This window comes from Oenanthe melanoleuca, chromosome 13 (assembly GCF_029582105.1).
Source record: "Oenanthe melanoleuca isolate GR-GAL-2019-014 chromosome 13, OMel1.0, whole genome shotgun sequence".
NCBI lineage: Eukaryota > Metazoa > Chordata > Aves > Passeriformes > Muscicapidae > Oenanthe > Oenanthe melanoleuca.
Window position 1 is genome coordinate 17,785,917 of NC_079347.1, and position 26,987 is coordinate 17,812,903.

The 26,987-nt window shown below is 35.6% G+C and overlaps 1 protein-coding gene across 3 annotated transcripts in view; it reads left to right on the forward strand.

Moving 5' to 3' along the window:
- Positions 1–26,987, forward strand: part of GABRB2 (gamma-aminobutyric acid type A receptor subunit beta2) — a 145,970-nt gene that overhangs the window by 92,110 nt on the left and 26,873 nt on the right. For all 3 annotated transcript variants that reach the window (XM_056502532.1, XM_056502534.1, XM_056502533.1), the window contains one exon: positions 25,824–25,961. In XM_056502532.1, coding sequence (XP_056358507.1) covers positions 25,824–25,961 — 138 coding nt within the window. The remainder of the gene's footprint in view (positions 1–25,823; positions 25,962–26,987) is intronic.

Below are 26,987 nucleotides of genomic sequence, written 5' to 3' on the forward strand. Positions count from 1 at the left end.
AATGCAAAAATAGATACTAATTTTTAAAATTTATCTGATTTTCAGAATAAACTTTACAATTTAGTTAAGCACATTTAAATAGAAGTTCTCTTCAGTTATAACAGTTTTTGATGAGCAAATTATTGGGTGTTATTTACTGTGTGGCTGAAGCTAAATTGCATATTTTTGCATTTTAAGTTTTTCAAACTAGTGCAAAAAGGCCTTGGGAAGTGTATGATCAGATAGATACCAGAAATCTGTTTTGGAAGCGTAGACATGCTGGCTTATGGAATGCACATGCTTTTGCTTCCATAAGTCTTGCTAATGGTTAAGTATTTCATCTAGGGGACAGGGTTATTCATTCCATATCTATTTTTTACCTGTCTTTATCTCTGTATGACTTCTCTGAAAAATGATGATAGTAAAGAATGAAAAAGTTCTGTAACTTCCAGGGTATTTTAAGAGAGAAAAGGTGGTCTGTTGGAGTTGGTGCCTGTCCCAGTATTCTCTTTTCTGAGCATGAAGGGCTCTAATCTTCATAAAAAAGGAGCCCAGGCACTTGCTGTATGCTTGATGTTGATGATTTGAGTTTCCAGGTTGTTAGAGTGAAATATAAAAATTTCTGAGAATATCCATTCTTGCTTATTAATGTTCAGTGCACAAAAGAGGATGAACACTGATGACCACTTTTTTCTCATATATAAAAGAAGGGTAAGATTATCACAGGCCCCTTGAGCAATGAAAAATGTCTTGCACATATCTGTAAAATTCCACCTATCCCTAAATTATCAAAATTTTTTCAAAGCTCCAGAAAGTCCACATTGAACAATTTGGTAATCCCACAGGATGGGATCCTAGCACTAACTTTGCAGTTGTTATCCATCTATTATAAACCAAGTTGACTCCTTTTTCTGTTCCCATGTTATTTCCAGACATGCTGATTACTTGAATTCCTTGTGATTTGTGTCATAACTCCAGGTACATTAAATGTCCTGTGAAGTATGTCCATACATATGACCAAAGCAGAAATTTTTTCTTGAGTATTTTTATAAGCCCACAGAAAACTGGCAAGTAGCCTTTATGGCTATGAAAGCAGTTCTGAGCTATTTAGATTTTTGATTGCCCTTGCTTTTTTCTGTTTTCTGTCACCACTTGCTTTTGTAGGAGTAAAAGCATGTATGTCTTTCCCTCCATGGTCTGGAGGTAAAGTGGAGTAGTAACATTCCTCACTCAGAAATGTTATTTCTAGGTTGTTTTTATTGCCTTTAACGATCTGTCCTGGGCTATGGCAAAAATGTCAAGAGTCAATGCAGTTAGTATATCTGCCCTGTCACATTGTGGGGAACATCCCATAACTCCATCTCTCTGCTGATGGTTCCATGCTGAACCTGACAATTGTTTTCTGAGTTGTTGTGTTTGAATCATCAATAAAGGATTGCTCTCCTTTCTAAACCTTATTATTATTAATATTAATAAAACATGCACCAGAGTGTTTGCAAAGCTGGCAGCACAGTGAGACCTTTCACCCTCTGTGCCAGCTGAGACTGCTGCCAGTACTTTGGCACTGTTAGAGACACAGTCTCCAGAAAAATCACCTCTGGGCAGTCACAGGAGTTGGAAATGCTAATGATTTTAAATGAGCAACAGAATTATTTGCCCAATTAGTATTTTTAAACCTCTAGTCTGCAAAAACGGTCAGCTGTCTGTATCTCCACCCTGCCAATGCAAATATGCCCTAATTCTGTGACTGCTTTGCCATTTTGAATCTAACATTCCTGTTCATGAGTGGATCCCATGTGGTGGTGCCTGGATGATTTCTGAACAGCAGAGTTGTTTGCTGGAGGCAGTAGATGTCCTATATTAACATTAATAAGGTTCCTGATGTTGAATTGAATGACATTCTTATAAACAAGGTGGGGAAACATGGATTTGAGAAAACTACATTTAGAAAATAACACGAATGTGATTATTGAATTTGCAGGAAGGAAACAATTTTTTATCAAGTCCTTCTTTACTGTTTAAATTTAATGATCTGAAGATTAGGAAACTTTCAAAACATTTGTACAGCTTGAAAGAATAGAGTTAGGTTTTCATGGTTGTTGCTAGAGAGAAGGCCTGACAAAATCAAATTCCCAGTTTTACATCTAATACTGGCATCTCATAACTGGGAAATAACTAGGTGTAAATGGCAGCCCAGGGCAGGGATATGGGAATCAAAACAAAATAAAAAGCCCAGCCTTGGGGAGATACCATGGATTGTGATGTGACACTGATTCCTTGGCAGCAATAGTAAGGCTGACATCAGGGTCTATAATGGAAGTGCTATTTGTAAAATAACTGAATTTTTCTGTTCAGTCCTGTAGTGGCAATATGTGGTGGTCAAGCTATGTCCTTCTAAGGGCTGCACATCAAGGAAGATTTGTATCAGTTAGAGAATATCCAAGGCATAGCAAGAAAGTTAACCCAAGTCCTAGAAAACATGACTTAAAAGAAAGAGTTGTTGTGGTCAAGTGGAATTTAAGGAAGAGATGTGTGAGTCTTGTGATATACAAAATGTACTGCAGTGGAAGAAGATAATCTGTTCTCTGTCCTGTTGGTTAGGAAAAGAAATGAAGATCTGAAATTGAAGCAGTGAAAGTTCAAAGTGGAGGTGATGGAAATGGGAAGTACAACGATACCCACAGTGAGATGCAGGGATGGACTTTGATCCATTGTGGTCCACACCAGGAGGGCTCTCAAGACAAGCAGAAAAACATTTGACAGGAGGTGTGGAGATACAGTTGCCCCTAACCTTGCTGATAAATAGATTTTGCATGAATGATGGATACATCAGCATGAAATTATCATTGTATAGACAGTTAAAATCCAAAAGTAAGGATTGACAAACAGATGAAGAACTCAATATATCTTACTCAAAGCCTATCTTTGTATTTTCCTCCTACCAGTCTGAGGCAGAGCTAGAATGGGTGTCTCTGAGTAGAATCAAGATCATAAAAGTTGTTTTGATTTATTTTCTAGTAGAAGGTTGTCTGCACTTTCTCCTTGGGATGGTGTGCACTTCTTCTTCAGGTGCATACAAAGCATCAGCAAATAGCAAGTATATTGCTGTACATATTGAGTAGTATTTGAGTATGCATAGATATGTTTATCTTTCAATATTTGCAGGCACAGGATATGTTGAGCTTTATCAAAGGCTGTGACTTTGTAAATTTGTCTCAGGTTTTCCTGTGAAAGCTATAGGAGGTAATTATCCTCTCTATTACCTTGTCTGTGTAATTTCTGGGCTATGAAAATAGTTTAAAAGAGAATGAATACTAGAGGTTTTGGTGGTTGGGCTTTTTTTGTTTTTTTTCCTGAGAGGGAAATTACTGCCCTGCATCAGAACTGTGTGTGTTTTCTTTGTTTCTATTACTTATAGCAGTGAAAGAAAAGCCTATAAGAATGTGAAATATTATTTAAAATGTCCTCAGGAACTTACAGTGGCATTGCTGGATTCTGAGCAATTTCAGTTTACCTGAAATTCAGTACCCCTGGCTTTTAGGTGCTCATGACATTGGCACTATTCTGGGTTTCTGTTTAAGAACTAATGCATTTCTGTTACTTTGCTTTGCTTCCAGTGTTCTGGAAATTAGGGGGAAGGATGTTCACCTTCTGTTTAAGTTTCCTCAGATATTGCTGCTTAATAGGAATTATTCTTTTGGGTATCAGGTATTGGTTCTAGCTAGTCCTAATAGCTAAAAGGAGACTAGCCTGAAGAAGAAAAGGTGATGATATGGTTCCACTTTTCTTTACAGAGCTGACTCAGCAAGGGAGGGAATGTCATGCTGCATCATTTGAAGATCACGTATTGCAGCAAGTACTTCCAGGAATTTTCAGATGAACAGTAGGAAAGAAACAGAAATCCAATTTTAGATATTTCATGCCCAGCAACTTCTCATTATCTGTAGTTTCAAATCTGGAAGTCATCTTCATTAACCTAAGATTTTTCAAGTGAAAAGAAATTCAGCTTTCAGCAAGAAGGGAGAACAATACATTTCATTCAAATATGGATATACCAGGGAACTCCACTGAGAGCATGCTTGTGAAATCTGTAATCTGTGCTCTGTGCCATAAAGGGGAAGGAGCCTGTCCATTTTCTGTCTTTAGTCATCAACATTTTATGAGTGTTGTATTCTGTCCTGCTTCTTAGTTAAAGAAATTTTTTCTTGTGGTTAATCTTAGCTGGTTTCTGCTATGATAGGGAAAGGTAGTGATGGCACATTTAAAGAGTCAGTGAGTTTCATACTATTAACATGTTCTATCTAAACAGATTGTAATAAAAGAAACAAAACGTGGAAGCAAAGTCCCACATGTATAAAACAAAGTATTATTTTATACATGTGAACTATATTTTACACATGCTAAGTATTATTTTATACAGCTGAATACTTTTAAAACAATATGCAGTGTCAGAATAATTTTCTTGTAAAATGTTTTTCTTGCAAAAGGCATAAGTCAAAGAGCAAAATATTTTTTGCCTTTGCTATGTTGTAGCATATGCTTGTGCTTGGCAAAAGTAGTGGCAGAAAGCATGTCAAACGAGTGCTTAGAGTATTAAAGTTTTAAAAAAATGTCAGAGAAAACTGGAAGCTTGTTAATCCACAGAAATCTGTCATAAAGATTGCATTGTAAGGTGGTTTCAGCACGAATTCTAGTGACATATGGGAGCTTAAAATATAATCTAATGATATATCTCTGTTGGTGAGATGTTTATGTAACATGATTGCAACAGAGATGTCTTTTCTTGTTAACTTATTAGAATAATGAAAGTTGCCATCTTTGTAGAACAATGCAAAGAACAAGTTTTATTCAGAAAAATCTTCGTGCCAGAATCAAAATGGTTTTTTTTTTCTCTATACATTTATGAAAATGAGAAATTTTGCAGCCTGCTCTATGGAAATCTGTGTTGCTGCTGACTTTTGTTCTGCTCTGGGCATTAGCATGTGTACCCAGAAAAAAGACCTGAATGAAATACAAGTGAAAGACAAAAAATTGTTCAGAGAAAGCTCTGACAGAAATAATTTCATATGGGAATAATCAAGCAAAGGTCTTTTCCAGTGGAACTAGAATTGAAAAAGCTCTGTCTATGATGCTGAAGAAAAATCCTGAATTATTTCAATGCGCTGCAATTTATATACAGTTTTTATTACTGTGCTGCTTGGTTTTATAGAAATGAGGAAAGAAATTTTGAGTTGCAGTGAGGTTCCAGAATTCACATTGGTCCTAAGTGTAAATGTTTGTTTTGTGAAGTCTCTCTACCAGTTTTTCCTCCAGAGGTAAACTTGTGCTGAACTCTGTGCTGGGCCCTTTGCAGCTGCTGCTCTTTGCTCTTGGAGCATCTCCTGGCAGGGCTCTGGGGGGACCAGGTGCAGAGCACTGCAGAGGGATGGCAGTCCCTGCCAGCTCGGTGCTCTCTGGGGCTGCATGGGAGCCCTGCCACCTCCCCAGGCTCTCCAGAGCTGGGAAAGGTCAGAGCCCAGGAGGGGAAGCTGCTGTCACTCCCAGTGCTGGTACAGCGAGGGCTTGGAAGGGCTCAGCTCTTCACTAATGATCACCCTGGATTCTGGCTGCTTGTAGAGATGTCTAAATAGATTCCAACCACTTTTTAAAAGCCAGGTTTTCATTTAATATTTATTTTAGATTACCAGAGGACTGAGGAAATCCTGTCTAATATATTGCTGTGGAAAAGTAGTCCCATTAAATAAGGATAAAAGTTATTACTACATATGTATTCAGATCACATTTGTTCTGAGTGCTTTTCTAGTACCCTGAAAATGTATGAAACTGAATATTATATCTCTTTCATGTATTCTTTCTTCTCTCTCTCTCTCTCTCTCTCATTTTTTTTTTTTCCTAAGACTCATGACTGTGGGAGAGAAATGAATGTCCAGTTTTGTAGATTCTGTAACAGGAAAGCACAGGGTTGCTATTAAAATATTTTCTGTATCTGAAAGAGCAATAAGTCTCTGTTGGCTTATTATGTGAGGTAGGGAGAGTTGTATAAGTAAAAAAAAAATTTTGTGTGATTGCCTTATTGTGGGCTGTGTCATAATGCAAGTATACAGCATAGTGAATTAAGGGAACAGATTTTACCTAGAGGGATCTACTGTTGGGCTTAAGAGCACCCATGTTTTATTCTTAATATAGTTTAGAGAAGAAAGATGTTGGAGGATATTAGACCTTTTAATGTTGTTCAGGTATGTGCCAGCAGCACACTCCATGTATCTGTGATGCTTTACAGTTCTTGAGACTATTAATGTTCACAGCTTATAGCAAATATAAAAATGGCACAGTTCACAGGCAAATTAAACATATTGTTTCATGACTGTAGCTTAGCTGTGTCTGCATAAGTTTTTCCCCTATAATATGAGACTAATATTAAAAGTAATTCCATCCTTTGGTTCAGCAAAATGTCCTTGTGTTTTGTGATTCTGCTGAGCTCTTCTAAATGCTGAGAAAATAAAAAAAAAACAACTTTGGAGTAGCATTTGACTGATGAGGTTGTGTTTAGATCACCTAAGGATAATGATGTAGCTAAATCAATTGTTGGGTCTACCTGTATTGCCAATGGAAGGTTGTACATCCCCCAGAATTGGGTCATCAAACCTGGCTTACAAGGGGATGTACCCTTCTGGAGGGTAATTCTTTCCAGTTTCTGCATATGGAGTGTCTAGTCTGAGTCTCAGGATTAGGATTGTGAATTTAGGGATGCTAAATATCTCTCTAGCCTGAATTGCACTGTTAAAAATCATCAGAATTCTCAGTATGTTAATTTTGTCCTTTTGCACTATCAACATTTAATATGTATTCTATCTTGTTTATTCTGCTGGTAAAACTGGAAATTTCCTTAAATCCTCATATTCTCTGTCTGTGGAATGTACATTTTTTGTCCAGGCAGCAACTGTAAAATCTGGACAATTGATCATGGGCCTTAGTGCTTGCCCATGAGTACCTGTCTTTATATAAATATATTTGAATCCTGAGAGGCTTTAATCATGGCAGTTCATTCAAAATAAGAATGGTTTCAGGTTAGGTATAATCATGATTTGAATGACTGCATGTCTTCAGTCATCTTCTTTTATTGCAGGGAAAAAAAAAACCTCTTATGTGTTATAAGTATTTATATCTCTAGATTCTCTCAGAGAAAATTTCTTAATTCCAAAGTAATCTTTGGAATGATCAGTCATCTGGGCTAGAGGAGCTAATACCATAATGTCAGAAGCAAGGCTTAGTGTCTCTGACATGGTGTGCACTTTTCTTTTTTTTTTCTTTCTTTTTTCCTTTTTTTTTTTTTTTTCATTTCCAGGATATCTGAGCATAGCATCACTCACCACTGTTTCCTACATGTTGAACTGAGCCTTTGCAGCTCACTCCTGTGTGGTTCAGGGATCAAAAGCCAACCTGGTGACATCATGAGTGGTATTTGTTCAGCTGGATCTGTGTTCTGTAGAGAAGACTGGGGACTAAATGCTAATGGATCTGTGAGCACAATATTATAAGGAAAAGGAGCAGGAAATGCTAAATATCTCAGGTGTGTAACCCACTGCCAAGTGGTGCACGCTGGCACCAGGCCCTGGAGACTCCACCTGATCAAAATTCCCATTTAAAGAGTGTTGCTGTAATGTGTAGAACAAGGTGCATTTCTTTTTATAGGTGAGGACACTGATTGTTGTTATTTGGTTGACAAAAATTTGCATCTCGTACAGAAAGCTCATTTATGGGAGTTGTGTCCCAGTAAGGGTGAGTAGCTGGTGTGGAAAAGCACCAGACTGGGACACAGATTTCTGATTCTACATTTACTTCTAATTTGGTCACTTCTGTGACCTGTGGTGATACTGGTCTGTGCTATAGTTTCTTTTTATACTCTATTAATATTTCTCTGGCAAACCCAGTGCATGAGTTGAAGCTGTTGTAATCTAGAATAATAGGGTTTTTGGGAGCACAGAACACTAGGAAAAAGTAGTGAAACATAGTAAAAGTAGTGAAATATAATCTAGCTTCTCATAGGAAACAGTACTACTGTGGGAGAACTGCCAAAGTCAATTGTATTTCCAGGTTAGCAGCAATAATTGCTATCAACACTATACCCTTTGCATGTAATTACCTCTTTATTTAAAGCTGGTTTTGTAAAGCTTTTCCTCTTTTTATGATCCAGGCACCTAATGACTCCCCAAGAGAAAGCACACCATGCACAGATTGGCCCCATTAGTGCAAACTGGGTAATAAGATAATACTATAGACTGTTGCACATTAATTTCCCAATTATTATTTTTTGCCTTTTTTACAGATTCCAAGCAGAAATTGATAGCATTAGGCAGTGTATGGGGTCAGACAAATCTGATTTGTCTCTCCCTGAAGATTACAAGCTATACACCGTCTGGCCTGCTTGAACACAATTAACAGATTATATTATATTCTTGCTACATTTACTTAAAAAATAGTTTTTATCTCATCAGTATTCACATATAACATTTTTTTTTTTAAATCCAGTATTATTTGTGTATATATTTTTAAGAAAATCAAATTATTTCAGGTAATCAAGAGATTTTCAATACCAACAAGATTTGAAAAATAAAGCAGGTATATTGAAATCCAGGGGATTAAATGCACTCCACCTGATTGCATTTATGTAACATATGCATGATTTGGTCCCCTTTCTCCATTTCTTTGACTTAGGCCTTTTTTTTTTTTCTTTTTTCTTAAAAAAACAGAGAAGTACTTGGACTTTAGGTAAAGAGAGTATAATTTTCAGAAACACTCAAACCAGCCTTCTTTTATCTGAAATATTCAGTTATTGCCTTTTATTTTTTACTGTATAAGAAGTTACTGACTAAAACTAAACACTTTGAATATCATGGGCATTTGCACATAAGAATGGGATTGTAATGAAGAAATTCCTGGATTTGTGTTTCGATCAGTCTCCAATGAGGACAGAGAATTTTTTGTCTTTTCTTATAAAACTGTAGAGTATCAAATATGAGAATAAATGTTTGTCACAGGAAACAGACGTTCCTTTGAAAAACTAAAAAAACCATCAAAAAAAACCCCAAAATAGAGATCAGAATAAGCCCTGCTGCCCATGTTATTAATGGCAACAGAGCTCAAGGAGACATAAGGATCTGGAATATTTCAATGAAGAGCCCTCAGGTCAGAGTTTTTAGGAAAACTTGTGCAGCAAGGTCATGCTGGTTTGGATGCTGCAGTTATTTTCTCATCTTTGCAAGCAGCCAGAGTTTTCATCTGGTTTGTGTGATAGGTTTGAAGGTGGTTTGTTGGGATTTTGGAGGGTTTTGTTAGATTTTTTCCTTTTCCTGTAGTGTAAATCCTGACAGCAGGTGAGAGGTCAGAACAATTGAGGGCTGAAGATCTAGGGGAGATACAAGGCTGTGTGAGGCTTTCTGTTCGACATTGGGTTACAAATTTAAATGATGAGATTATCCTATTACCTACTTTTTAACAGAGTAAAATCTAAAATTGATGTGGAATGTGTGGAGCATATTTGCTTGAGATCAGTGACACTTAAATCTGATTTTGGAAAGAGGCTAAATTTGATATAGCTGCCTTCACTGTGTAAAAGCCACATATGTTAAGTTTCCAAGATAAAGCCTAAAGTAATAGAGTAATGGTCAGCACTGTTAAATCATGAATCAACCCAGCTTTTATTGATTAAATATGATGGTTTTGATAAGGATGTGATGAATAAAGGCAATGCCATGTATTTAAGCATACTCCTTGTACATTTTTCCATTTTCTTGCAGCTGCCTTTCCCCATTTCAGTTATAAGCCTTTTCTTATTAAGGCAATTCATTATTAGGATGAAGAAGAAACGATATTGTGTGAAAAAAATAACATGTTAAAGTGACTTCTCAGCCTTGCATATTGATCAAACTAAGTGCCAATAAGGTAGGACTTCTCCAATCTTTGGTAACAGCTAATTCAGCTTAACAGTAGTTATTCATAGACAGGAAATAAACAATTGGAATTATTATTATTATTCTTTTCTATATGAATTAATGATTTTATATTCTGAATTACTGATTTTTTTTTCCAAGAACACCATAAGGATAGGGGAAAGAGGTCTGAAGGTGGGGGACTTCTGATTTCTTAGTGATTGCAAATTCTTCAACATATTCCTATAGTTCATTATATCCTTAAGGAAATAAGAGGAATTTGTAAATACTCAGTGGGAAAGAAAAACTGTACCTATAAAGAATGAATCCTTTAAATTGGTCTGTGTTAAAGATATGCAATGCATATAAATAAAGATTTATGTATATAAGCTAACATGAGGTAGCATTTTTATTTCTTCTAAAGCATCAGTTCCCTATTTAAAGTACTAGGTGAATGATATACATTCAAATGCAGAAATCTTGAGTTTAGCTATTCAAATTAATGTACAGAAAACCAATGGAAGAGGTGAAATGTCTGTCTTCAAAAGCACCATTGTAAAGTAGAGCCTTGTATCTAAATCAGGAGTGATCTCTGTATGTAAGTGACTCAAAAGTTCCTTTGTGTTCCCACAGGAACACTTATTTGCTGTTGAAACTATTGAGCAACCAAAGTGAACTGCTGACAGATTGTTTTATTATTTTGCTATTATTATTCTTGCTAGGTGCAGTTAAAAGCATAAAAAGTTCATTGTCAGGTAGTATCGACACCAGTCGACTTCAACAAAGACAGAAAGCAAGGAACACATCACTTATTTAAATAAGAAAGATGAATTAGATGAGTGAGAATTTTCCAGGAATTTTCATTTCATAGTCATTGAATATAGGCGAGGTTCCTTTCCCCTTGAAGTTACTTTTCACTTAAAAATAGAATAAAATAAAAGGGTTTCTCTGCTTCTGCCTGGATCAATCTGCAGAGATCCTTCAGCCCTTACACATGAAATGAGTAAAGGACTCTGTGACTCCCAGCCTCAGCACCAGAAGGATGTTTCTTCCTTGGCACCTACCTGTCTTCCAGAGCAGAGTGGTGCATTGCACATCCTTAAGTTCCCCAGGTCTGTTACTAACAGTAAACTTAGATTTGTTTTACTGTCAGAGCCCAGTGCCTGCAGAATGAGAGAGCACAGTGAAAAAAATAGCAATAGTGATCAGCATAACAGCAATTAAATCTTTGATGAGAGACAGGGCAATAATGGAAAGTGGAGATTGTAGCCTTTGTATAATTCTTTATTCAATGTGCCTTTTGTCAGACAGAGTTAGAGCAATTCAGTTTTTAGAACTGAAACCCCCTTTAAGGTATCTTAAATAGTGTTTTAGTCTCTTAAAATTGTTAATTCCTGCATATTTCAGAGATTTAAAAGCAGTGCTGCTGTAGGAAGAATTAAAATACCTGATTTTATAAATGCAGGTTGTAATTGATGCTAGGTGCACACACAGGAATTGAGGCATTACTTTAATCAACAGCTCACAGCCACTTTTCAGCAGATAATTAAAGTCACTTGCCGACTGAGAGCTGAGTTAGGGTAACCAAATGCTCTAGGTGAGAAGGGATTGGAAGGAAATCCACAATGCACAAACAAATAGCAATCACACAGCACATTGTCATGCCCTGGAGGCTTTCTTGCCAGTGTAAAAACAACTTTACAAAAACAAATGTTTTCAGAATAAATAGGATTTGTTAAAGCTGAATATATTTAATAAAACCACTTCAGAACATATAGTAATTTCTATTTCTTTGGATGGCCTGGTGAGATGGACTTCTAAAGCGTTCTTTTTTTCTGTTCAGAACTGCCAGTAATTGTTTTTATTTCATCTACCCTAAGTTGTAGCACTTAGAGAACCAGTAATACATAGATTTCCTTCACATTTTCCCACATCACAAGGCTTTATTTTGTTTTCATTAAAATGAATTGAAATAAATACCATGCATACACCTTCATTTTATGATGAAAATTTTTTATTTTCTAAATTGAATTAAAATTCTTATATGAGAATTACAGTAGTGGTGCTCCATAGTTCTGTTATTCGAAGGGCAGCCTTGAGGCAAAGATGAATTTTTCTGAAACACTCTTTGCTTTGAGGTTTTAAAAATTATTTTCTCTCTCATTATTTATGTAATTGTCAAAGCTCAAAGCTTTAATCTTGATGCTTTGTTTGTCCTGTGCTGTAGCTACATGTGGATTTACTAACAGGAGGGTTCATTAATGCTGGTTTCTGATATGAATTCCTTTCATCACTAATAGGATTGGATTTTAACTCATAAGTATAATGCTGATGGATATAATGAATGGCTTAATCAGTGGCTTCATCTTTCATCAGTGAGGTATCCAGTGACTTGATGTTAATGATAATGAAGTTGCTAGTAAACCTAGAGAAAAACATTAACTGTAACCATCAAAGATAGAATTTAATTTGGATTTTAATTCACAATGTTAGTGAATGTAACAACTTGCCCAATGTAGAAAATGCTCTTATTAGACAATATATCCCTTCTAGAATTGTAAATGAAGGGGATGTTTCCAGGGATGTTTTGCATGTGTATCAAAACAAATACCAGCTTACTCCTGAGCAAGTAAAAAAAATACCAGGAAAATATAACAGAAAATGGTGATTTTCAGTTCATGGTTTTAGTTGATTTTTAAGATTTCTACAGTTGGGAACACAAAAAAATTAGTCATCTATATTTCAGGAGGTGTTCAGATATCTTTAGGTAAGTAAGCATCCCCATTGCTCCTTTGGCCATGCAAAAGGTAAATAATGGAATTTAGGAAAATCTTAAATTAATTCAACTTGAAAAATATGATAGAATTGAGTTTTCTTGATTCTACATATGTGTCTGGGAAGGTGTTTTGACTCAGATGTTTGTTACTACATATTCCTTGTCACTTTACACTTCAGAACAGGTGTTAGCCACAGTCTTCTGGCAAAATTTTATCTTTGCTAATTAAATTCTGCCCTGCTAAATTCTCCCTGTTATTTTAATTGGATTTTCTTTTCCTCAGTGTACACCATAAATTCTTCTGTGAGGCTACTTTATGCTATTAAATGGTTGCATTTAATTGGTAGCTGGCATTCTCCTTAATCCCTAATACATATAATGATAATTTGGGAAGTAATTTGAAGTTAATTAATTTCAGTAGGTAAAATCCATGAAATCTTCATCAGACAAAACTCATTCTTTGTTTCCCTTGGTTTTCTCAAGTGATTTTATTTGGCTAAAAACTGTCTTAGAGAATTGTCTCTAGGGAATGTACAGGTAGAATTGTAGAGTGTTTCTTTCTAATAAAAAAAAAAAAAAGCCCACCTTTGTCCATGTTTGGAACTAATTTTAAAAGAAACTACTCCAGTACAAAGACTGCAAAAGAAACTAAGCTGAAAGATTGTTCTCATGAGACAGAAGTCTGGTACTAAAACCTGGTTTTCTCTATGCTTTAGACAGGTTAGCTATTCATAAGATTATGGATTAATTTGCACATACCATAAATATATAGTTTAAACTAGTATTAGTGAATTTAGGTAAAAATAGAGCCATAAACATTTCTGGTCTACTAAAGTTGAAGTAAAGGCAGACAGGTTGAAAGCAAAATGGTTTCCCTTGGATTTTCCTAATGTGTTTCCAATTAACTTTCCTTTTTAAGAAGGGCTTTTCTTTGTTGCAACAGTTTTTTGTCTTTTCCAAATCTTATTTGATATTTGCATTAGTATAATTTCACTTCTGAAGCACATCTAGCCTTTCTAACTAGAATGATTTTTCCCTTGATCACACTGTTTTTCATATGAATGAGTTTCTAATGCAGCCTAATGTTGTGGTGATGGTAAAAATAGGTGAAAATGAGCACCCAGGATTATAGCCCAACAATTTTTTTGATCACCTTCTTCCAAGTGCAGTGATCCTACAGAAAATTACAACAATATAGAGCTATTTTCTATATTTAATGGCTCATCAAATAGCTGTAAAGGACAGGTCATGAATGCATTTGGGTTAGTGAAGAGGACAAAAGTGCAGCACAGATTTTAATTTTTTTTTAATAGTAATTAAGCTGTCAGGCTGCCTTCAAGGTGTTAAATTTTATCCAAAATCAAAACAAATAAACAAACTTTGGAAGTAAACTTAGCATTTAATATTATTAGGTCTTTTAAGTGCTCTAGAGATGTTGGTGTATTTTGTAATCTGATATTGGAAGGCTTTTTATTGGTGATCTCACCATGTGTGCAGTAAACTGGAGAGTTTAGGTTGTGCCAGAGGAGGTGGAGAGGTTGTTTAAACCACCACAACTGAATGTGGTGCATCCTCTCAGAGAGCTGCTCCTCTCCATCCTCCCTTTGCTGGGTTTCTGGTATTCACCATGGTGACCACAGGAATATGGGTCCTTGGCTGGGGATGACCCATTCTTTATGGCCACATGCATTTATGTTGATGGTGCTCATTAATATTTATCATTACTAGTGGCCAAGCAGTTCCATCCAAGTGAAGAGTCTAATGGGCCTCCAGGGAGAGCTCCAGTGCATCCCTTTCAGATTTGTCCTTGGCATGTATCTGTACTGACAATTTTCAAACAGCACTGCCTTTGAGTTTGTAGATCTGGATGGTTTTTGGTTTCCTTGAAGAAAAATGTCCTATGTTTTCCCTGTTGACTTGGCAGCACTTTTTTGTTTCAGTAGCTCTTGATACTTTAAAAAAGCAAGAATCAGTCTGTCTTTTTGTATCTGTGCTTGGTACAGGGAGGTAATGAAAATGTTTCTTAGCTTCAGCACTCTACACACATATTGGATATTATTATAGATCTTGTGCCCAGGAAAACATTGGGCTTGCAAACCTTCCATTTGTCTAACAGCTCTGTGAGATGTTCCAAGTCAGAGTGGCAGTTAAAATCACTTGGGACAGGTCAGTATTTCAGTGTTCCCAATTCTAACTTTTGACACAATGACATGATAAAACTCATATGAGAGAGATCACTATCTTCAACTCAATGCATTCCAAAGATCTGTTGTTTCACATTTATTCTTTGCCACACAAGAGGCCTTTCATGTTAAGGTTTGTACAAATTGTTGTTTTATATAATGATAATAATAATAATAATAATAATAATAATAATAATAAATTTCCTTATAAATACTACAGCATACATGTACTTGTAACATAAACAGAGCACAGCAGTAATTTAATGATGGAAAGTTGGGAGCACCAGAGATAGGACAATGGTTTGATAACCATGTTTACAAGGTGGCTGTTAGATATGTGCCTCATGGATATGTTCCTGAGCCATGACATCTTCCTGGTTCCTGGACACCAAGGATGTTGCAGAGCAGAGGAGGAATTTAATTTTCACACTTATGGCAGTAGAGCTCACTGTACTTTCAGTTTCTTGCTTCTGCACTGAAGCAATGTGTTCCCTACAAGTAGCAACTTTTCTGATTCATAAAGCCCACAGACACATGCAGGATAACACTTCCAAAGGAAAGACAAAATTAGAAAGCATGAATATAAATGTAGATAATGGCATGTGTGATGCACATAAGCCTTGGGTTGTAAGGATGAGCTAGGAATGAATGTCACAGTGTAAGGGAGAAGGCAGTTTAAATAAGAAACAGACACAGGTATGGAATACTGTAGGTTTATCTGGAAATAGTTACAATTGTGGTTTATAGCTTGGAGGTGAATTTGACTCATAACTCCTTCAAGAATGATTCTGTGCAGTTATGTCAGGAAAGTATAGTGACTATGAAGCACTAATTATAACATTTTCCATTGCTGCATGGTTTATTATATATTATTATATTATTCATGTGTTTTTCCTCTTTGTGTTTTCTGAAGAAGGGTATTTATTTATTTCAAAGGCACGAGAGAGGTACAGTCCACATGGGGCTCTCAGCAAAAAAAGTTGTAGTTCCTTAACTTTTGTATTTGAGGCTGATTTCCTTTTATGTATGTTAAAATATTGTGCTGGATTCATCTTACTGAACATTTATATGCAGATACCCTGCTTTTCCAGCCCAAGAGGCAACCTTATGTAATACATATTTGCATATTGACACAGTTGCAATACTACAGCTAGAGGATGAGAATAAAAGTCACCAGTGTGTTAAAATCTGCTTGCAGGGAAAAGTCCCTTTAAGGGTTGGCATTATCTTGTCTCAGTCACATCTACTTCATGAAATAGGCATAGCCTCAAGCAATGCCTGGAGTTGCAGCTCAGAAGAAAAGTTAATGTTAGAGAAGTTACAGACAATTTTTTGAACTTCTGAAATGTGGTAATGAAACTTAGCATGGTACATCAATGCAGATCAGAGGACAATACCAGATACTGAGTAAAACAGTATATTATCTATAGAGCAGGATTTAACATGGCTTTGTGGTACATAAAAGCCAAAACTTTGAACTGGACTAGGGCAGGTTAACTTTTTTAGTGAAAAAGATGTGGGATGAGGTTGCATCTGCCATGGATTTGCAGAAATAGCTACTTAATGATGTGTTTGAGGCTCTCAGGGTTAGTCTCCTGTGGCAGATAAATGCAGAGAGCTGAAGTAGCTTTCATTCTCCTTTGGCCTTGTCCCCATCTCCTGTTAAAACACTTGCAATTCCTGCTACCTTGTGCACACCTATCCACAACCATTAGCATCTTGTTACCCACCAAGTAACTTTTCTCTGTATACCATTTATAAAAGCTGGAGGGATGGGTGTCAAAAGAATTTATTCTGGCCTCTTTCAGCATCCTAGGAAAGTAGTTGGGATACTGCCAACAAATCTGTGCTGTCTTTTCTGATAGAGGTGTCACAACAGAGTTTCCTGCAGGAAAGTCCTCTGAGCCTTGAGGCACACAGCTCCCACTAAAATACTTTGAGGAGGCAGTGATGTGGTTTCTGATACCAGCCAAGCTGTGTGAAGGACATCTAGAAATGTTACAGGACTGTTGGAATTTTTAGAAAATAATGATGTAGATCTAACAATATCATAGGCTATAATTAAAGTTCCTATAAACTTCATTTGCATGGTATTGTATAAGTAGCTCTCCACATCAAAGGTACATGTAATTATCCTTGAAAAGCTTGTAGATGACAGAAGATTTATACAGACAGGAAAAAGCTCACAAATCTATACATGTGGATTACTTTAGAAGGAGCATTAATTATAGCTTGCTCATTACTGAAAGAAAATTAATTTCTGCAGGTTCAGTTAAGTGTCCAAATCCAACTATTATTCTACATGTGTTAGAACCTGTGGGAGTTTTTATGTTCTAATGATGTTTCAGTCTTGGCAGTAACAGGTTTTAGCATGTTCCTACTGGACAGTCCATGTTCCTAAACCTTCATAATCAGATTTTTACCTAAAAGTAGAAGTGTTTTATATACTGTGATGACCTTCAGATAGAATAATATTTCAGAATATTACTCACACTGCATTGCAAGCTAGCATATCATAATGAATAAATATTTTTCTAAATTGAAAAAATGGCACAGCAACAAACAGAAGGGCTTTCTTCTACAAATTGCATTTTTCTCCTTGTGGCCTTGTATTTTTAAAACAGCTATGGAATAATTAAGCAGAGTGGAGTATTAATGCAGTTTTATAATTGCCAGATGTTGTTCATTTTTCCTATGTTTTTTTAATGTGCATGAGCATTCAAAATGTAGGCTGATAGTGGGTTGCAGGAAACTTAGAACATTTGGTCTTACATATCTAAGGTATTAAAAAATGAGCTTGTGGAGATGCTGCTTTGCTGATTCATTTGTTTGGATATACCCCTCATTTCTATTTTCAGTTTCAAAAAGATCAATTCTTAAATCAGACAAAAAGAGCAAACAGCATATACAGTCTTTTCATGAAGTCTTTTCTGAAATAAGTAAATTGTGAGATTCATTTGTCTAATAGAGAACAATATTCAATGGCCTTCATAATTTCCAGATCACATATTGTTTTGGATAGCAATTTTCCTATGCATAAATAGGTTAATGTAGTCAGATGTGATAAAAGTATAGGAATGAGCTCAAATCATAAAGATGAAATACAGGCTGCAGTGCTGAAATTCATGGTTGGGTGCAAATGTAAGTATTTGATTTCCCTACATGAGCCTTGTCTGTCCCTACTGAAAGGAGAGAGAAAAAAATAATTTTTCATTTATACCCACTCAGAATGTATGTGCATTTTACTATGAAAGTTCTGTTCCTGAAATATGGCCTATCAAAAGCAGAAGACAGTTGCTACTAATTATTTTCAAAGAGCAGAAAGTGTTTAGCTTTACACAAAGAGTTCAGGTTAATACATTTCCATCAATCTTCAAAATTATATTTTCAGAATACAGTTGAAAAATTCAGTGTAAATATATAATATTATATATTATATATTATATATTATATATTATATATTATATATTATATATTATATATTATATATTATATATTATATATTATATATTATATATTATATATTATATATTATATATTATATATTATATATTATATTAATGCATCAAAATATAAAACAATTGTTCCCTCAGCACCCAAGTCAGCTATTTAATATTGTGCCAAAAGAACACAGTGCTTCCTATTTGAATCATTACTTATATATATCCCTCATTTAAAAACACAGAGGAGTTTTCATTTTTGATTCTGGGGTTGATAAGATTATCTATGCAAATTTTAAATTTAACTTTGATTTGTTTTCTTTGATTTAAATGTGGAAGAAGACAGCTATGAATTATGTAGTAAAATCTTAAGTCTTTAAACAGGAAATAATTTATATTTTCACTCTGTTGATCATTCTGGGAAAAAAAAGCCAATTGACTGCTTATATCTGATTGCACTTGTCTTTTTTCAGTGGTTATTTACACTTGAGTTCTGTTCATTTTGTGATTTAATGGCATTGAAATAGATCACTTAAGGATTCTTTTATTCATTTTTATCCTATTTACATCTGTTCACATTTAAATAGAATTTTTTTTCTGCCTAAATGTTGCTTTCCTCAGCAGTGATTGGTATCACCCACATTACATATTGATGATATTGAAATTACATATTGCAATTTCTTCAGTTGCATCTTGAAGATCTACCATTATGAGAAGTGAAAATAAATTTCTTGATCCATCTATGTTGCTGACAATAAAATTGAGATTTAAGAAACTAGTTCATTATATTAGTTTTCTTATTATTTTTTCTACCATAGTCTACTTTTAATTGCAAATGAAACTAAGCTTCCCACCATCTTTTATATCTAGGACAGATTTGTCATGTCTCATGTAGTTACCTGTGTGTTCCAGAACTCCTCTTCTCCTGTGGTATGGGTAATAGGCAAATAATGAATTTTCCTGCAGAAGTCTAATGTATACTAATGTGGTTTTTTTTAAATTTAAAGATTAAGGGGTTTTTAATCATAATTTTAGTAGTAGTGAAAGTGAGAAATATGTTTAGCTCTACCTTTATATTGACAACTGTTGCCACCCATGTTTTCCTCACATATTTGTTTAATGTCACCCATGCTGCACTGAAATAACCTTCAAGATGATCCCCACTTAATCAATGTGCTGACCTAATGCTGTCAACCTTATCCTCAGGAAAGGTCATCTGTTGAATGAAGTAAGTGGGTTAGGGAATAGGAACTGTGGCAGAGTGGGGGATAGCATGTTTTGGTAATCTAATGCTATTTGTTTGCCTACAGACATCAGATACATAATTTCCACAGTGATGGAAATCCCTGGACTTCAGCCATTTAAATAAATACAGCTGAGCCAGATGTGTTGTATTTTATTGTGCTCTGGGATGTGTTTCATGCATAAACCTGGGACTTGGTCTGCAGGACAAATGATGATGGAAATCAGAAGAAAAATAAGAAGAGCGTTCTTGAGAGAAGGATGTGGGAAAGATCTGTATTCCAATCTAGAGAGAGTGTCCAGCTGTGCCTGAAGTCCCAAAAGGAACTTTGTTCTGATGCCATGGCACCCTCTCTGTGCCAGTCAGCCACCATGACCTTCCTTTCACCAGGCACATTCTGCTCCACACTCTTGTCTCTGTGGGTGAGGAGCCCTTGGGCTTGCAGGATCTCCACTCTGTTGAATCCAACAACTTCTTAGATCATTCATGCTGGTGGGAGTAACTGAACTTATGGAAACAGAAAGATTGCAAGAAATAACTCTGTTCCAGGAGATAAAAGGTTTTTGAATATTATTGCATGGATACAGTTCTCCCTATCTGTTTCTGATCTCTCTTTCTTTTCCTAGAAATATTGTTGCAGTTGAAATATATTTATGAAAGCATTTTTCAGGAGGTGCTCTAAAGTATGAATGATTTTCAGTGAAATCATTAGGGGAAAAACAAATTTAATGAGTTCCACCAGGATACCTATTCTGTAAGTTACTGATGCCTTAGGTTTTGGCTTTCATATTTTCCAGATTCTGTACTGCATTAGTTTGTAAATCTGAACTTCATAAAAAGTGTTAGCAAGTTCTCTTCACAGTTCAGTTAATCCTTTTTCAGCCTGAGAACCAAGACATCATTGCAGCTTTGGGCCCAAAAAGTGCAAACAGCAGCAGATGGAGGAGACCAAACTAGGAGGATGGGACTTCATAATCTGAAGCTGTAACTGGACAATTAACCCCAATATGTAAAAGGACCAAAATATAAAATTGTGAAAACTCATGGCACACTGTCCATCTCTCTTGGGTCCATCTTGGGTGGAGTCACTGCAGCCTCTTGTTCCAAGGTGTATCCTTTTAAGGCTTTTTAATAAATACTGCTTTGTTCCTATAACAGTATCTGGCCTCTGTTCTAGGTAGCCTCTTTAGGCATCATTACCAGGCTTCCTGTAAGCAACAATCAGCCTGATGTACCTACATGAAAATTAAACTTGATTCTGCTAGCATCATGAAAATCCTACTCTAAGGCCTGGAATCAATTTTGTCATTTCACTTGTTCATCAAAAGACTTCTACAGCGTCACATTTCTGTCTCTTTCTTTGACCCACTCTACTCTCCCATGGCTCCAGTAAGGAGCCATTTTAAGAACTTGAAGATGATTGTTTTTTGAGAATGTTGCCAATTTAATCTAAAAATCAATTAAATTTCACTACAGTCAGAAAATCCTCTTTGTATCCAAATCCTCAGAGCCTTAGGGGGAAAAGCCTTTGAAGTGAAATGTAAGAATTTTAATGTTTTATGCAGGAAGACAGAATTTAGAGGGGATGAGAAAGAGGAGAAAGAAGCAAGTATGATATGCTTTTTTCCAATTGCTCTGACACACAAACTCTGTTTTTCCTACTCACCCTTGTATCACCCCACTGGTTTCAGCACCTCATGTCTTGTGTTCTCTGCAAATTCAAAGAAACACTTCTAATTTGCTCTTTCTGTTTTTGAGTGAATAAGTGAATCGAATAAGTGAAGGCTGAAGTGATGCAGTGAAACAAGTTTGAGAGATCTGAAAAGCTTCAGAATTTCAAAACATGCTTTGCATGTTACTTAGGATTTTATAAGTAATTTTGCTGTTTACTCTGTGCAAATGCAAAACTGCTGATGAAAATCTTCAAAAAGGCAAGAGTAGAGGTTCTATGTTTAAAAATAAATGAAATGTATAGCTATTGCTACTAAAGGTATCCTACAGTCAAACAGGAGTAATCACTTAATTTAATATTTCTTTATAGCATCCATCTCTTTTTACAGGCCCTGTAGATGTCAAGTTCTTCAATTACTCTGAAAATCTATGACCTGCATTTATATAAATTAATGTCTTATGATTTCCAGCTAATAAAATATTGTATAGTTGTAATCAAAACATTCACTTTTGTATAGATATCATATATGAGTTCTCTCCATTTTATTTTGGGAAGCTCCCATATTGTGAGTGGCTAGGCAAAGAAAATCCATTTGATAGCAGCAGAAGAAATTAAATAGTTGTTACTCATTCCCTATCTATGATGCCATAGGTTTTTGTATATATAATGTACATTTGTGATTTTTTTCCCCCCAGAAATGCCATGTGTATAATGCAATTCTGTTATTAGTGTATATAGTGTTCATCTTGTAAATGGTTGCTTTGTAATAGTATTTAAGTCCAGAATCTGCTGTAAACTGAGTTCTCATATGTTTTTTATTGGTGAGCAAAAGACAAATACCTCAGGTGATAAAAGGAGTGGTGTGCTTCCAGCTTTCACCAAGTCTCCAGACCTGCTTAGCAGAAATTTTGAAGTAGCTGAATGAACTGTGCTTCATCATAATTCCATACTCTCAATGCTCAGAATCACAGAAATAGGTTGTAACTGAAGGAACAGTTAGTTGGATAAGCTTTAGCAGCTGGAGGTAGGATTTAGGCAGTTGCTAATGGAATGTTTTTGTCTCGTGTGTCTCCTCATCAGTGCTGAAGTGATTCTCCTTAGCTCAGAGGTGATGCAGGATGTGTGCAGGTATTGCCCAACTCACACAAATTCCTGATGGTTCAGAGCAGAGAGAGGTTAGGGCATGGCCTCAGAATCCTCTCTTTGTTTTAGGCACATTTTCAGTGTTCTGCATGTTTATGTCATTTCCTTCCTCTTGCCCCCCCAAAAAAACCAGCAGATGTCTTATCTTCAGTCTCCAGGTGCTGCCACAGTGCCAGAAATGTGGAGTACTTGAATTCCTACACAGTTGCACACTGTAGATGTAAAATATCTCCCAGCTGTCAAGTGTAAACTGCAGCATTGTGAGGCAGTGAATTCTGATAAATCCTGACTTTTTCAGAAAAATCTGCTTCTTCTATTGTATGGTGTTTCTGATAATTACCTTATGTCTAAATATTTTCATTTTCAGCCAGTAATGCTTCAGCTTTCATTTTAGGTGGTTTGTATTAGAAGAATTTCCTAATTTTGACTTGTCTTGAATAGGCTGTCAAAAATTGGTGCTTTTATAGTTTCTATGTGAAGGGGTTTTTATTTTATGTTCTACTAGTTGTTTGTTTTTTCTCTACAGTGCTTAGTCATCTGTCATTCCTCAATGTATACACGATGATAAACTCCCTGTCCCTGTTAATGGAAGTCAAGAATGCTTTGCTTCTCTCAGGATTGGTGCCATATTGCCAGGACAATGTATTGATTTGGTTGACTGCCAGTGTGTGATGCATGACAGAAATGAGAAATTGAACTTTCTGAACGTGAAGTAAATGGTGCTGATGATGACACATAAATGATTGAGGGAAAAGCAATCAATCAGATGCTCTCTGCTGGCAACAGAGCTACATACAATTTAATATATAGTAAACTGACAGTTGTTTTTCAGTCTAAATCCAATAGTGTTCTAAACTTGTATTCTTGCAAAGATTACTTGGAACATTTTTAAACATTGGGTTTAGTATGCTTACATTTCTACTTTACCAACATGTGGTCTGATAATTTAGAAATACTGAACTGACTTTATTAACTCTTGTTTTTTGCTTGTCAAGAGCTACAGAATGTTTTTTCTAGACTGCTTATTGCTTCTTTAAATTGCTTGATCTTTACATAATTTTAACTTGTAAGTAGAGTTGTTTTGAGTCTCAGATACCTGCAGAAGGAGTTTATTATAGCCACAGGTAATTGGACTTTACTGTAAAACATCCACTAGAGAATGAATAGGCCCATTCTCTCTTTTGGCAGATGTTTTCAGATATTAGACTTTTATCCAATTATCTTTGGGTACTTTAGTAGTACACAAGAGCATTCATGTGCAGATGACTGTAATATTCTTTTCTCTCCTTCTCCATGCTCTGAAATGAATGGGATAATTTATCCTCTTTGGAAAGAGAGAGAAGTATTTTAATGAAAGCTTAAAGAGACTTCCTGAAATTCTTTTATTGATACCTACTAACAAGTCTTGTCATTCTGAGTCTCAGCTTATCATTTGCCCAATGTAATTCCCTGAAGCAGCAGGGAGTTCTCCCCAAAGCCACCCAGAGCTGCAGTTTGGAATCTTCAATTTGAACCTTTGGGTGAGAGTTTCCAAGGATTCCTCTCTCCTGGGAAGTAGTTGTCAATGTTTGCTTAGTGTTAGGGCTGTGAGAATCCAGGAAGAAGCTGGGAAAGGGAAATGCTGAAGCATTTGGCAGTCAGCTGGAATGTGAATCCTGGAGTTCTCTTGTGTGAACCCAGGTAAGATTAGACAGTTCAAGGCTAAACTGTTCATAGGCAGTTCAGCAAGAAAAGATATTCTAAAAAATACAGCCAAATAAAAAGCCCCTTATCTTTTTTATAAACTTTTTCTCTTACATAGAAAAGTGGGATTTTTCCCTGCTGAAACTTATTTTAGCATTTGTTTTTTTCAGAAATAAACAAAATAAAATTAAATACTGATTTATTAGCTGTGAAGTTTAACAGTATAGTTACCTCAGGATTAAATAAATTACCTTGATTAATCCCACCAAGTTCAGTAAATAGTATTGGAATCTGGAACTTGTCATTGGAGGGCAGAATATCAGCAAAACTTGACAATATCACAAAATACTCCCAAAATAGTAATATCAACCTTCCTAAACTCTCTAAGGATATTCTGTTTTTCACAACATGAAGTGCAGTAAATTGCTTTTACATCTCAAGATCATCCAATATAATTATTCATCCTTATTTTATTTTAGACTTTATTTTATTTTAGATGCTATTTTATTTCTCTCTCTGAAAGTCTAGAAAAAGGCTTGACAAATATAAACTGTTGCTAGGCAGGGATAGATAAGTAAACTGTCTGCCTCCACTCTGAAGATTGTGATCAGGAATGTAAAAGGGTCCCTAATTCAAAACTCTGGAATTGCTATCAGCATACTATAGGAATGTATCTACCAAAATACTTTTTAAAATTGTGTGTGTTAGATAGATTTTTATAGTTGTTTCAGTGGTTTTACAGATTACTTGGTTCATATCTTCAAACTTGCTTGCCTTCCCCTAATGCTGTACACCTGGATCCTACTTGGATTATCAAAAAAATAATGATGCACAAGAACAGTTTTATGGATTCTATGCATTATTCCTTGAAATTCAGTGGTATTTGAGCAATCTACAATGGTGTTTAGTGTACAATTTTGTCCTTTGTCTGTGGATGAGGACTTAAAATCAAGGTGTTTTATATATTTATTACCTCAATTTGCAAAAAAGTAATGGTCATTATTTGTGTTTTAGTTTATTTTATTTACAACTTTCAGTGACAGAAATCTTTAGATGAATGCTTAATGAAACTCTAATGAATATTGTATTTCCTGGTTTTGCAATAGGTTTATTTCTGGTGTCTCATGATCATTTCTTGGCTTAGCTGGCATTTGGGAGCCCAGATTCCTTTTTCATTTTATGACTGTGTGAACATGTTCTGGGGTGTTTTTCTAGCTGGTGGGAATATTTTATTTGGTTGATTTCTTGTGGGTGGTTTTTATGCCACTGATGGGTGTTACATCTGCTGTAGTTGCTTCCTACAAGGCCTCTTACAAGCCTTACTGAATGTGGCTGTCTTTTACTGCACTCAAGCCATTTTAGAAAAAGAATTATGCTGTTTTTACAACTAAAAACTAAATATTGCCAGTGCTGATGTTTCAGCTCAGGGACAGAAATTACAGCAAACTTCCATTGCATCCAGCCTTGGGATCTGAAGTTACCTTAAGTCAATATACAGTTGCTATCTAGAGATGGAATGTGGGTAGTCTTAATTTGGTTTTAAAGGCCTATTTTGTTAATACATTCATGTAATATATCTTTAAAAAATGCAAACCCGACAAATATTAAAATAAATGTAGGATTGCCTTTTGAACTTATATTTGGAATGTCCTGTGTCTGTGTGCTTATAAATGGTTTAATTATAGAAATATATTTTATGTATTTTGAGTTAATGAACTGTTGCCCATGATGTCAGAAGAGCTTTGTATCTCACCTGTTTATCCCTGTTTTTATAGATGGCTATACAACAGATGACATTGAATTTTACTGGCGTGGGGGTGATAATGCAGTCACAGGAGTGACAAAGATCGAGCTGCCACAGTTCTCCATTGTGGACTACAAGCTTATCACCAAGAATGTTGTTTTCTCTACAGGTTTGTGGAGGGAAACTTAAAAGGGGAATTCTTTTAAAAACTTCTAAAACTGGATTAATTCTCAGTGTGCACTTGAGAAGCAAAACTTTAGGAAACAGGAATGAAATAGAGCAGCAACAGTGAATTTGGCAAGAAGTTTTTATTACAGTTTCCATAGTGTATAAGGCATCATTCATTAACATATGAAGAGGGTGCAGTAATCTGTCATGTTAAGGCTCATCAATTGAGCTTTATTTTCTGTCTACATACAAAAACTGATTAAGCCACTTATTTCTCTGTGCTGTAAACCCAACCCAGCATGTAGGAAATTTAGAAATATTTTTCTCTGTATTTTTAGATGTTTCTTTTGCCAAGTTGGAGATATATTAAAGTAATTATTTTGTCTTCAATATAAAATCTTTAAAATGCTTTTCCCAGGATTTCCAGTTTAGCCTATTCTAGCAAATGTATGACTTTCTGAAGGTGAAAAGATGCTTTCTGAAAAGGAGTGGAAAATCAGATTGGATTTAATGAAATTTAAAAAAGAAGCAAACAAGGAAATAACTAACATATTGCAATGACATTAAATTGTTCAAGAGAGGGAAGAGTTGGATTGGGCTGTTACTTGGAGATGTTTTCTACCTACTTGAGAAATTCATTAGGTGTGCTAAAAAAATTATCTTCAAAACTTTCCAGATATGGGTAGAAATCATCTTTGGAGGGAATATTGGAGGATTGTACATCCCAAATACTTCAAAATCAAGCAGAAATTATTTCTAGGTATCCATATTAACAAGTGTTTCATACACTACAATATTTCTGGAATCCAGGGACAAAAGACAAGTGTTGCAGTTCTTGGAGAGAGGTTTAGGGTAAGGGTTACACTGAAGCTGACACACAACAGTTTGTCAGGGAAGAGGCATTTTTTTGTTGCTCTGATGTGTATTTTGGCTGTTGATTGTTGATCACCATCTGATAAACTAGAGCATCTTTGTATCCTTAGCATAAAACATGATGTAATCCCAATTCTAGCTGGAAATTATGCAG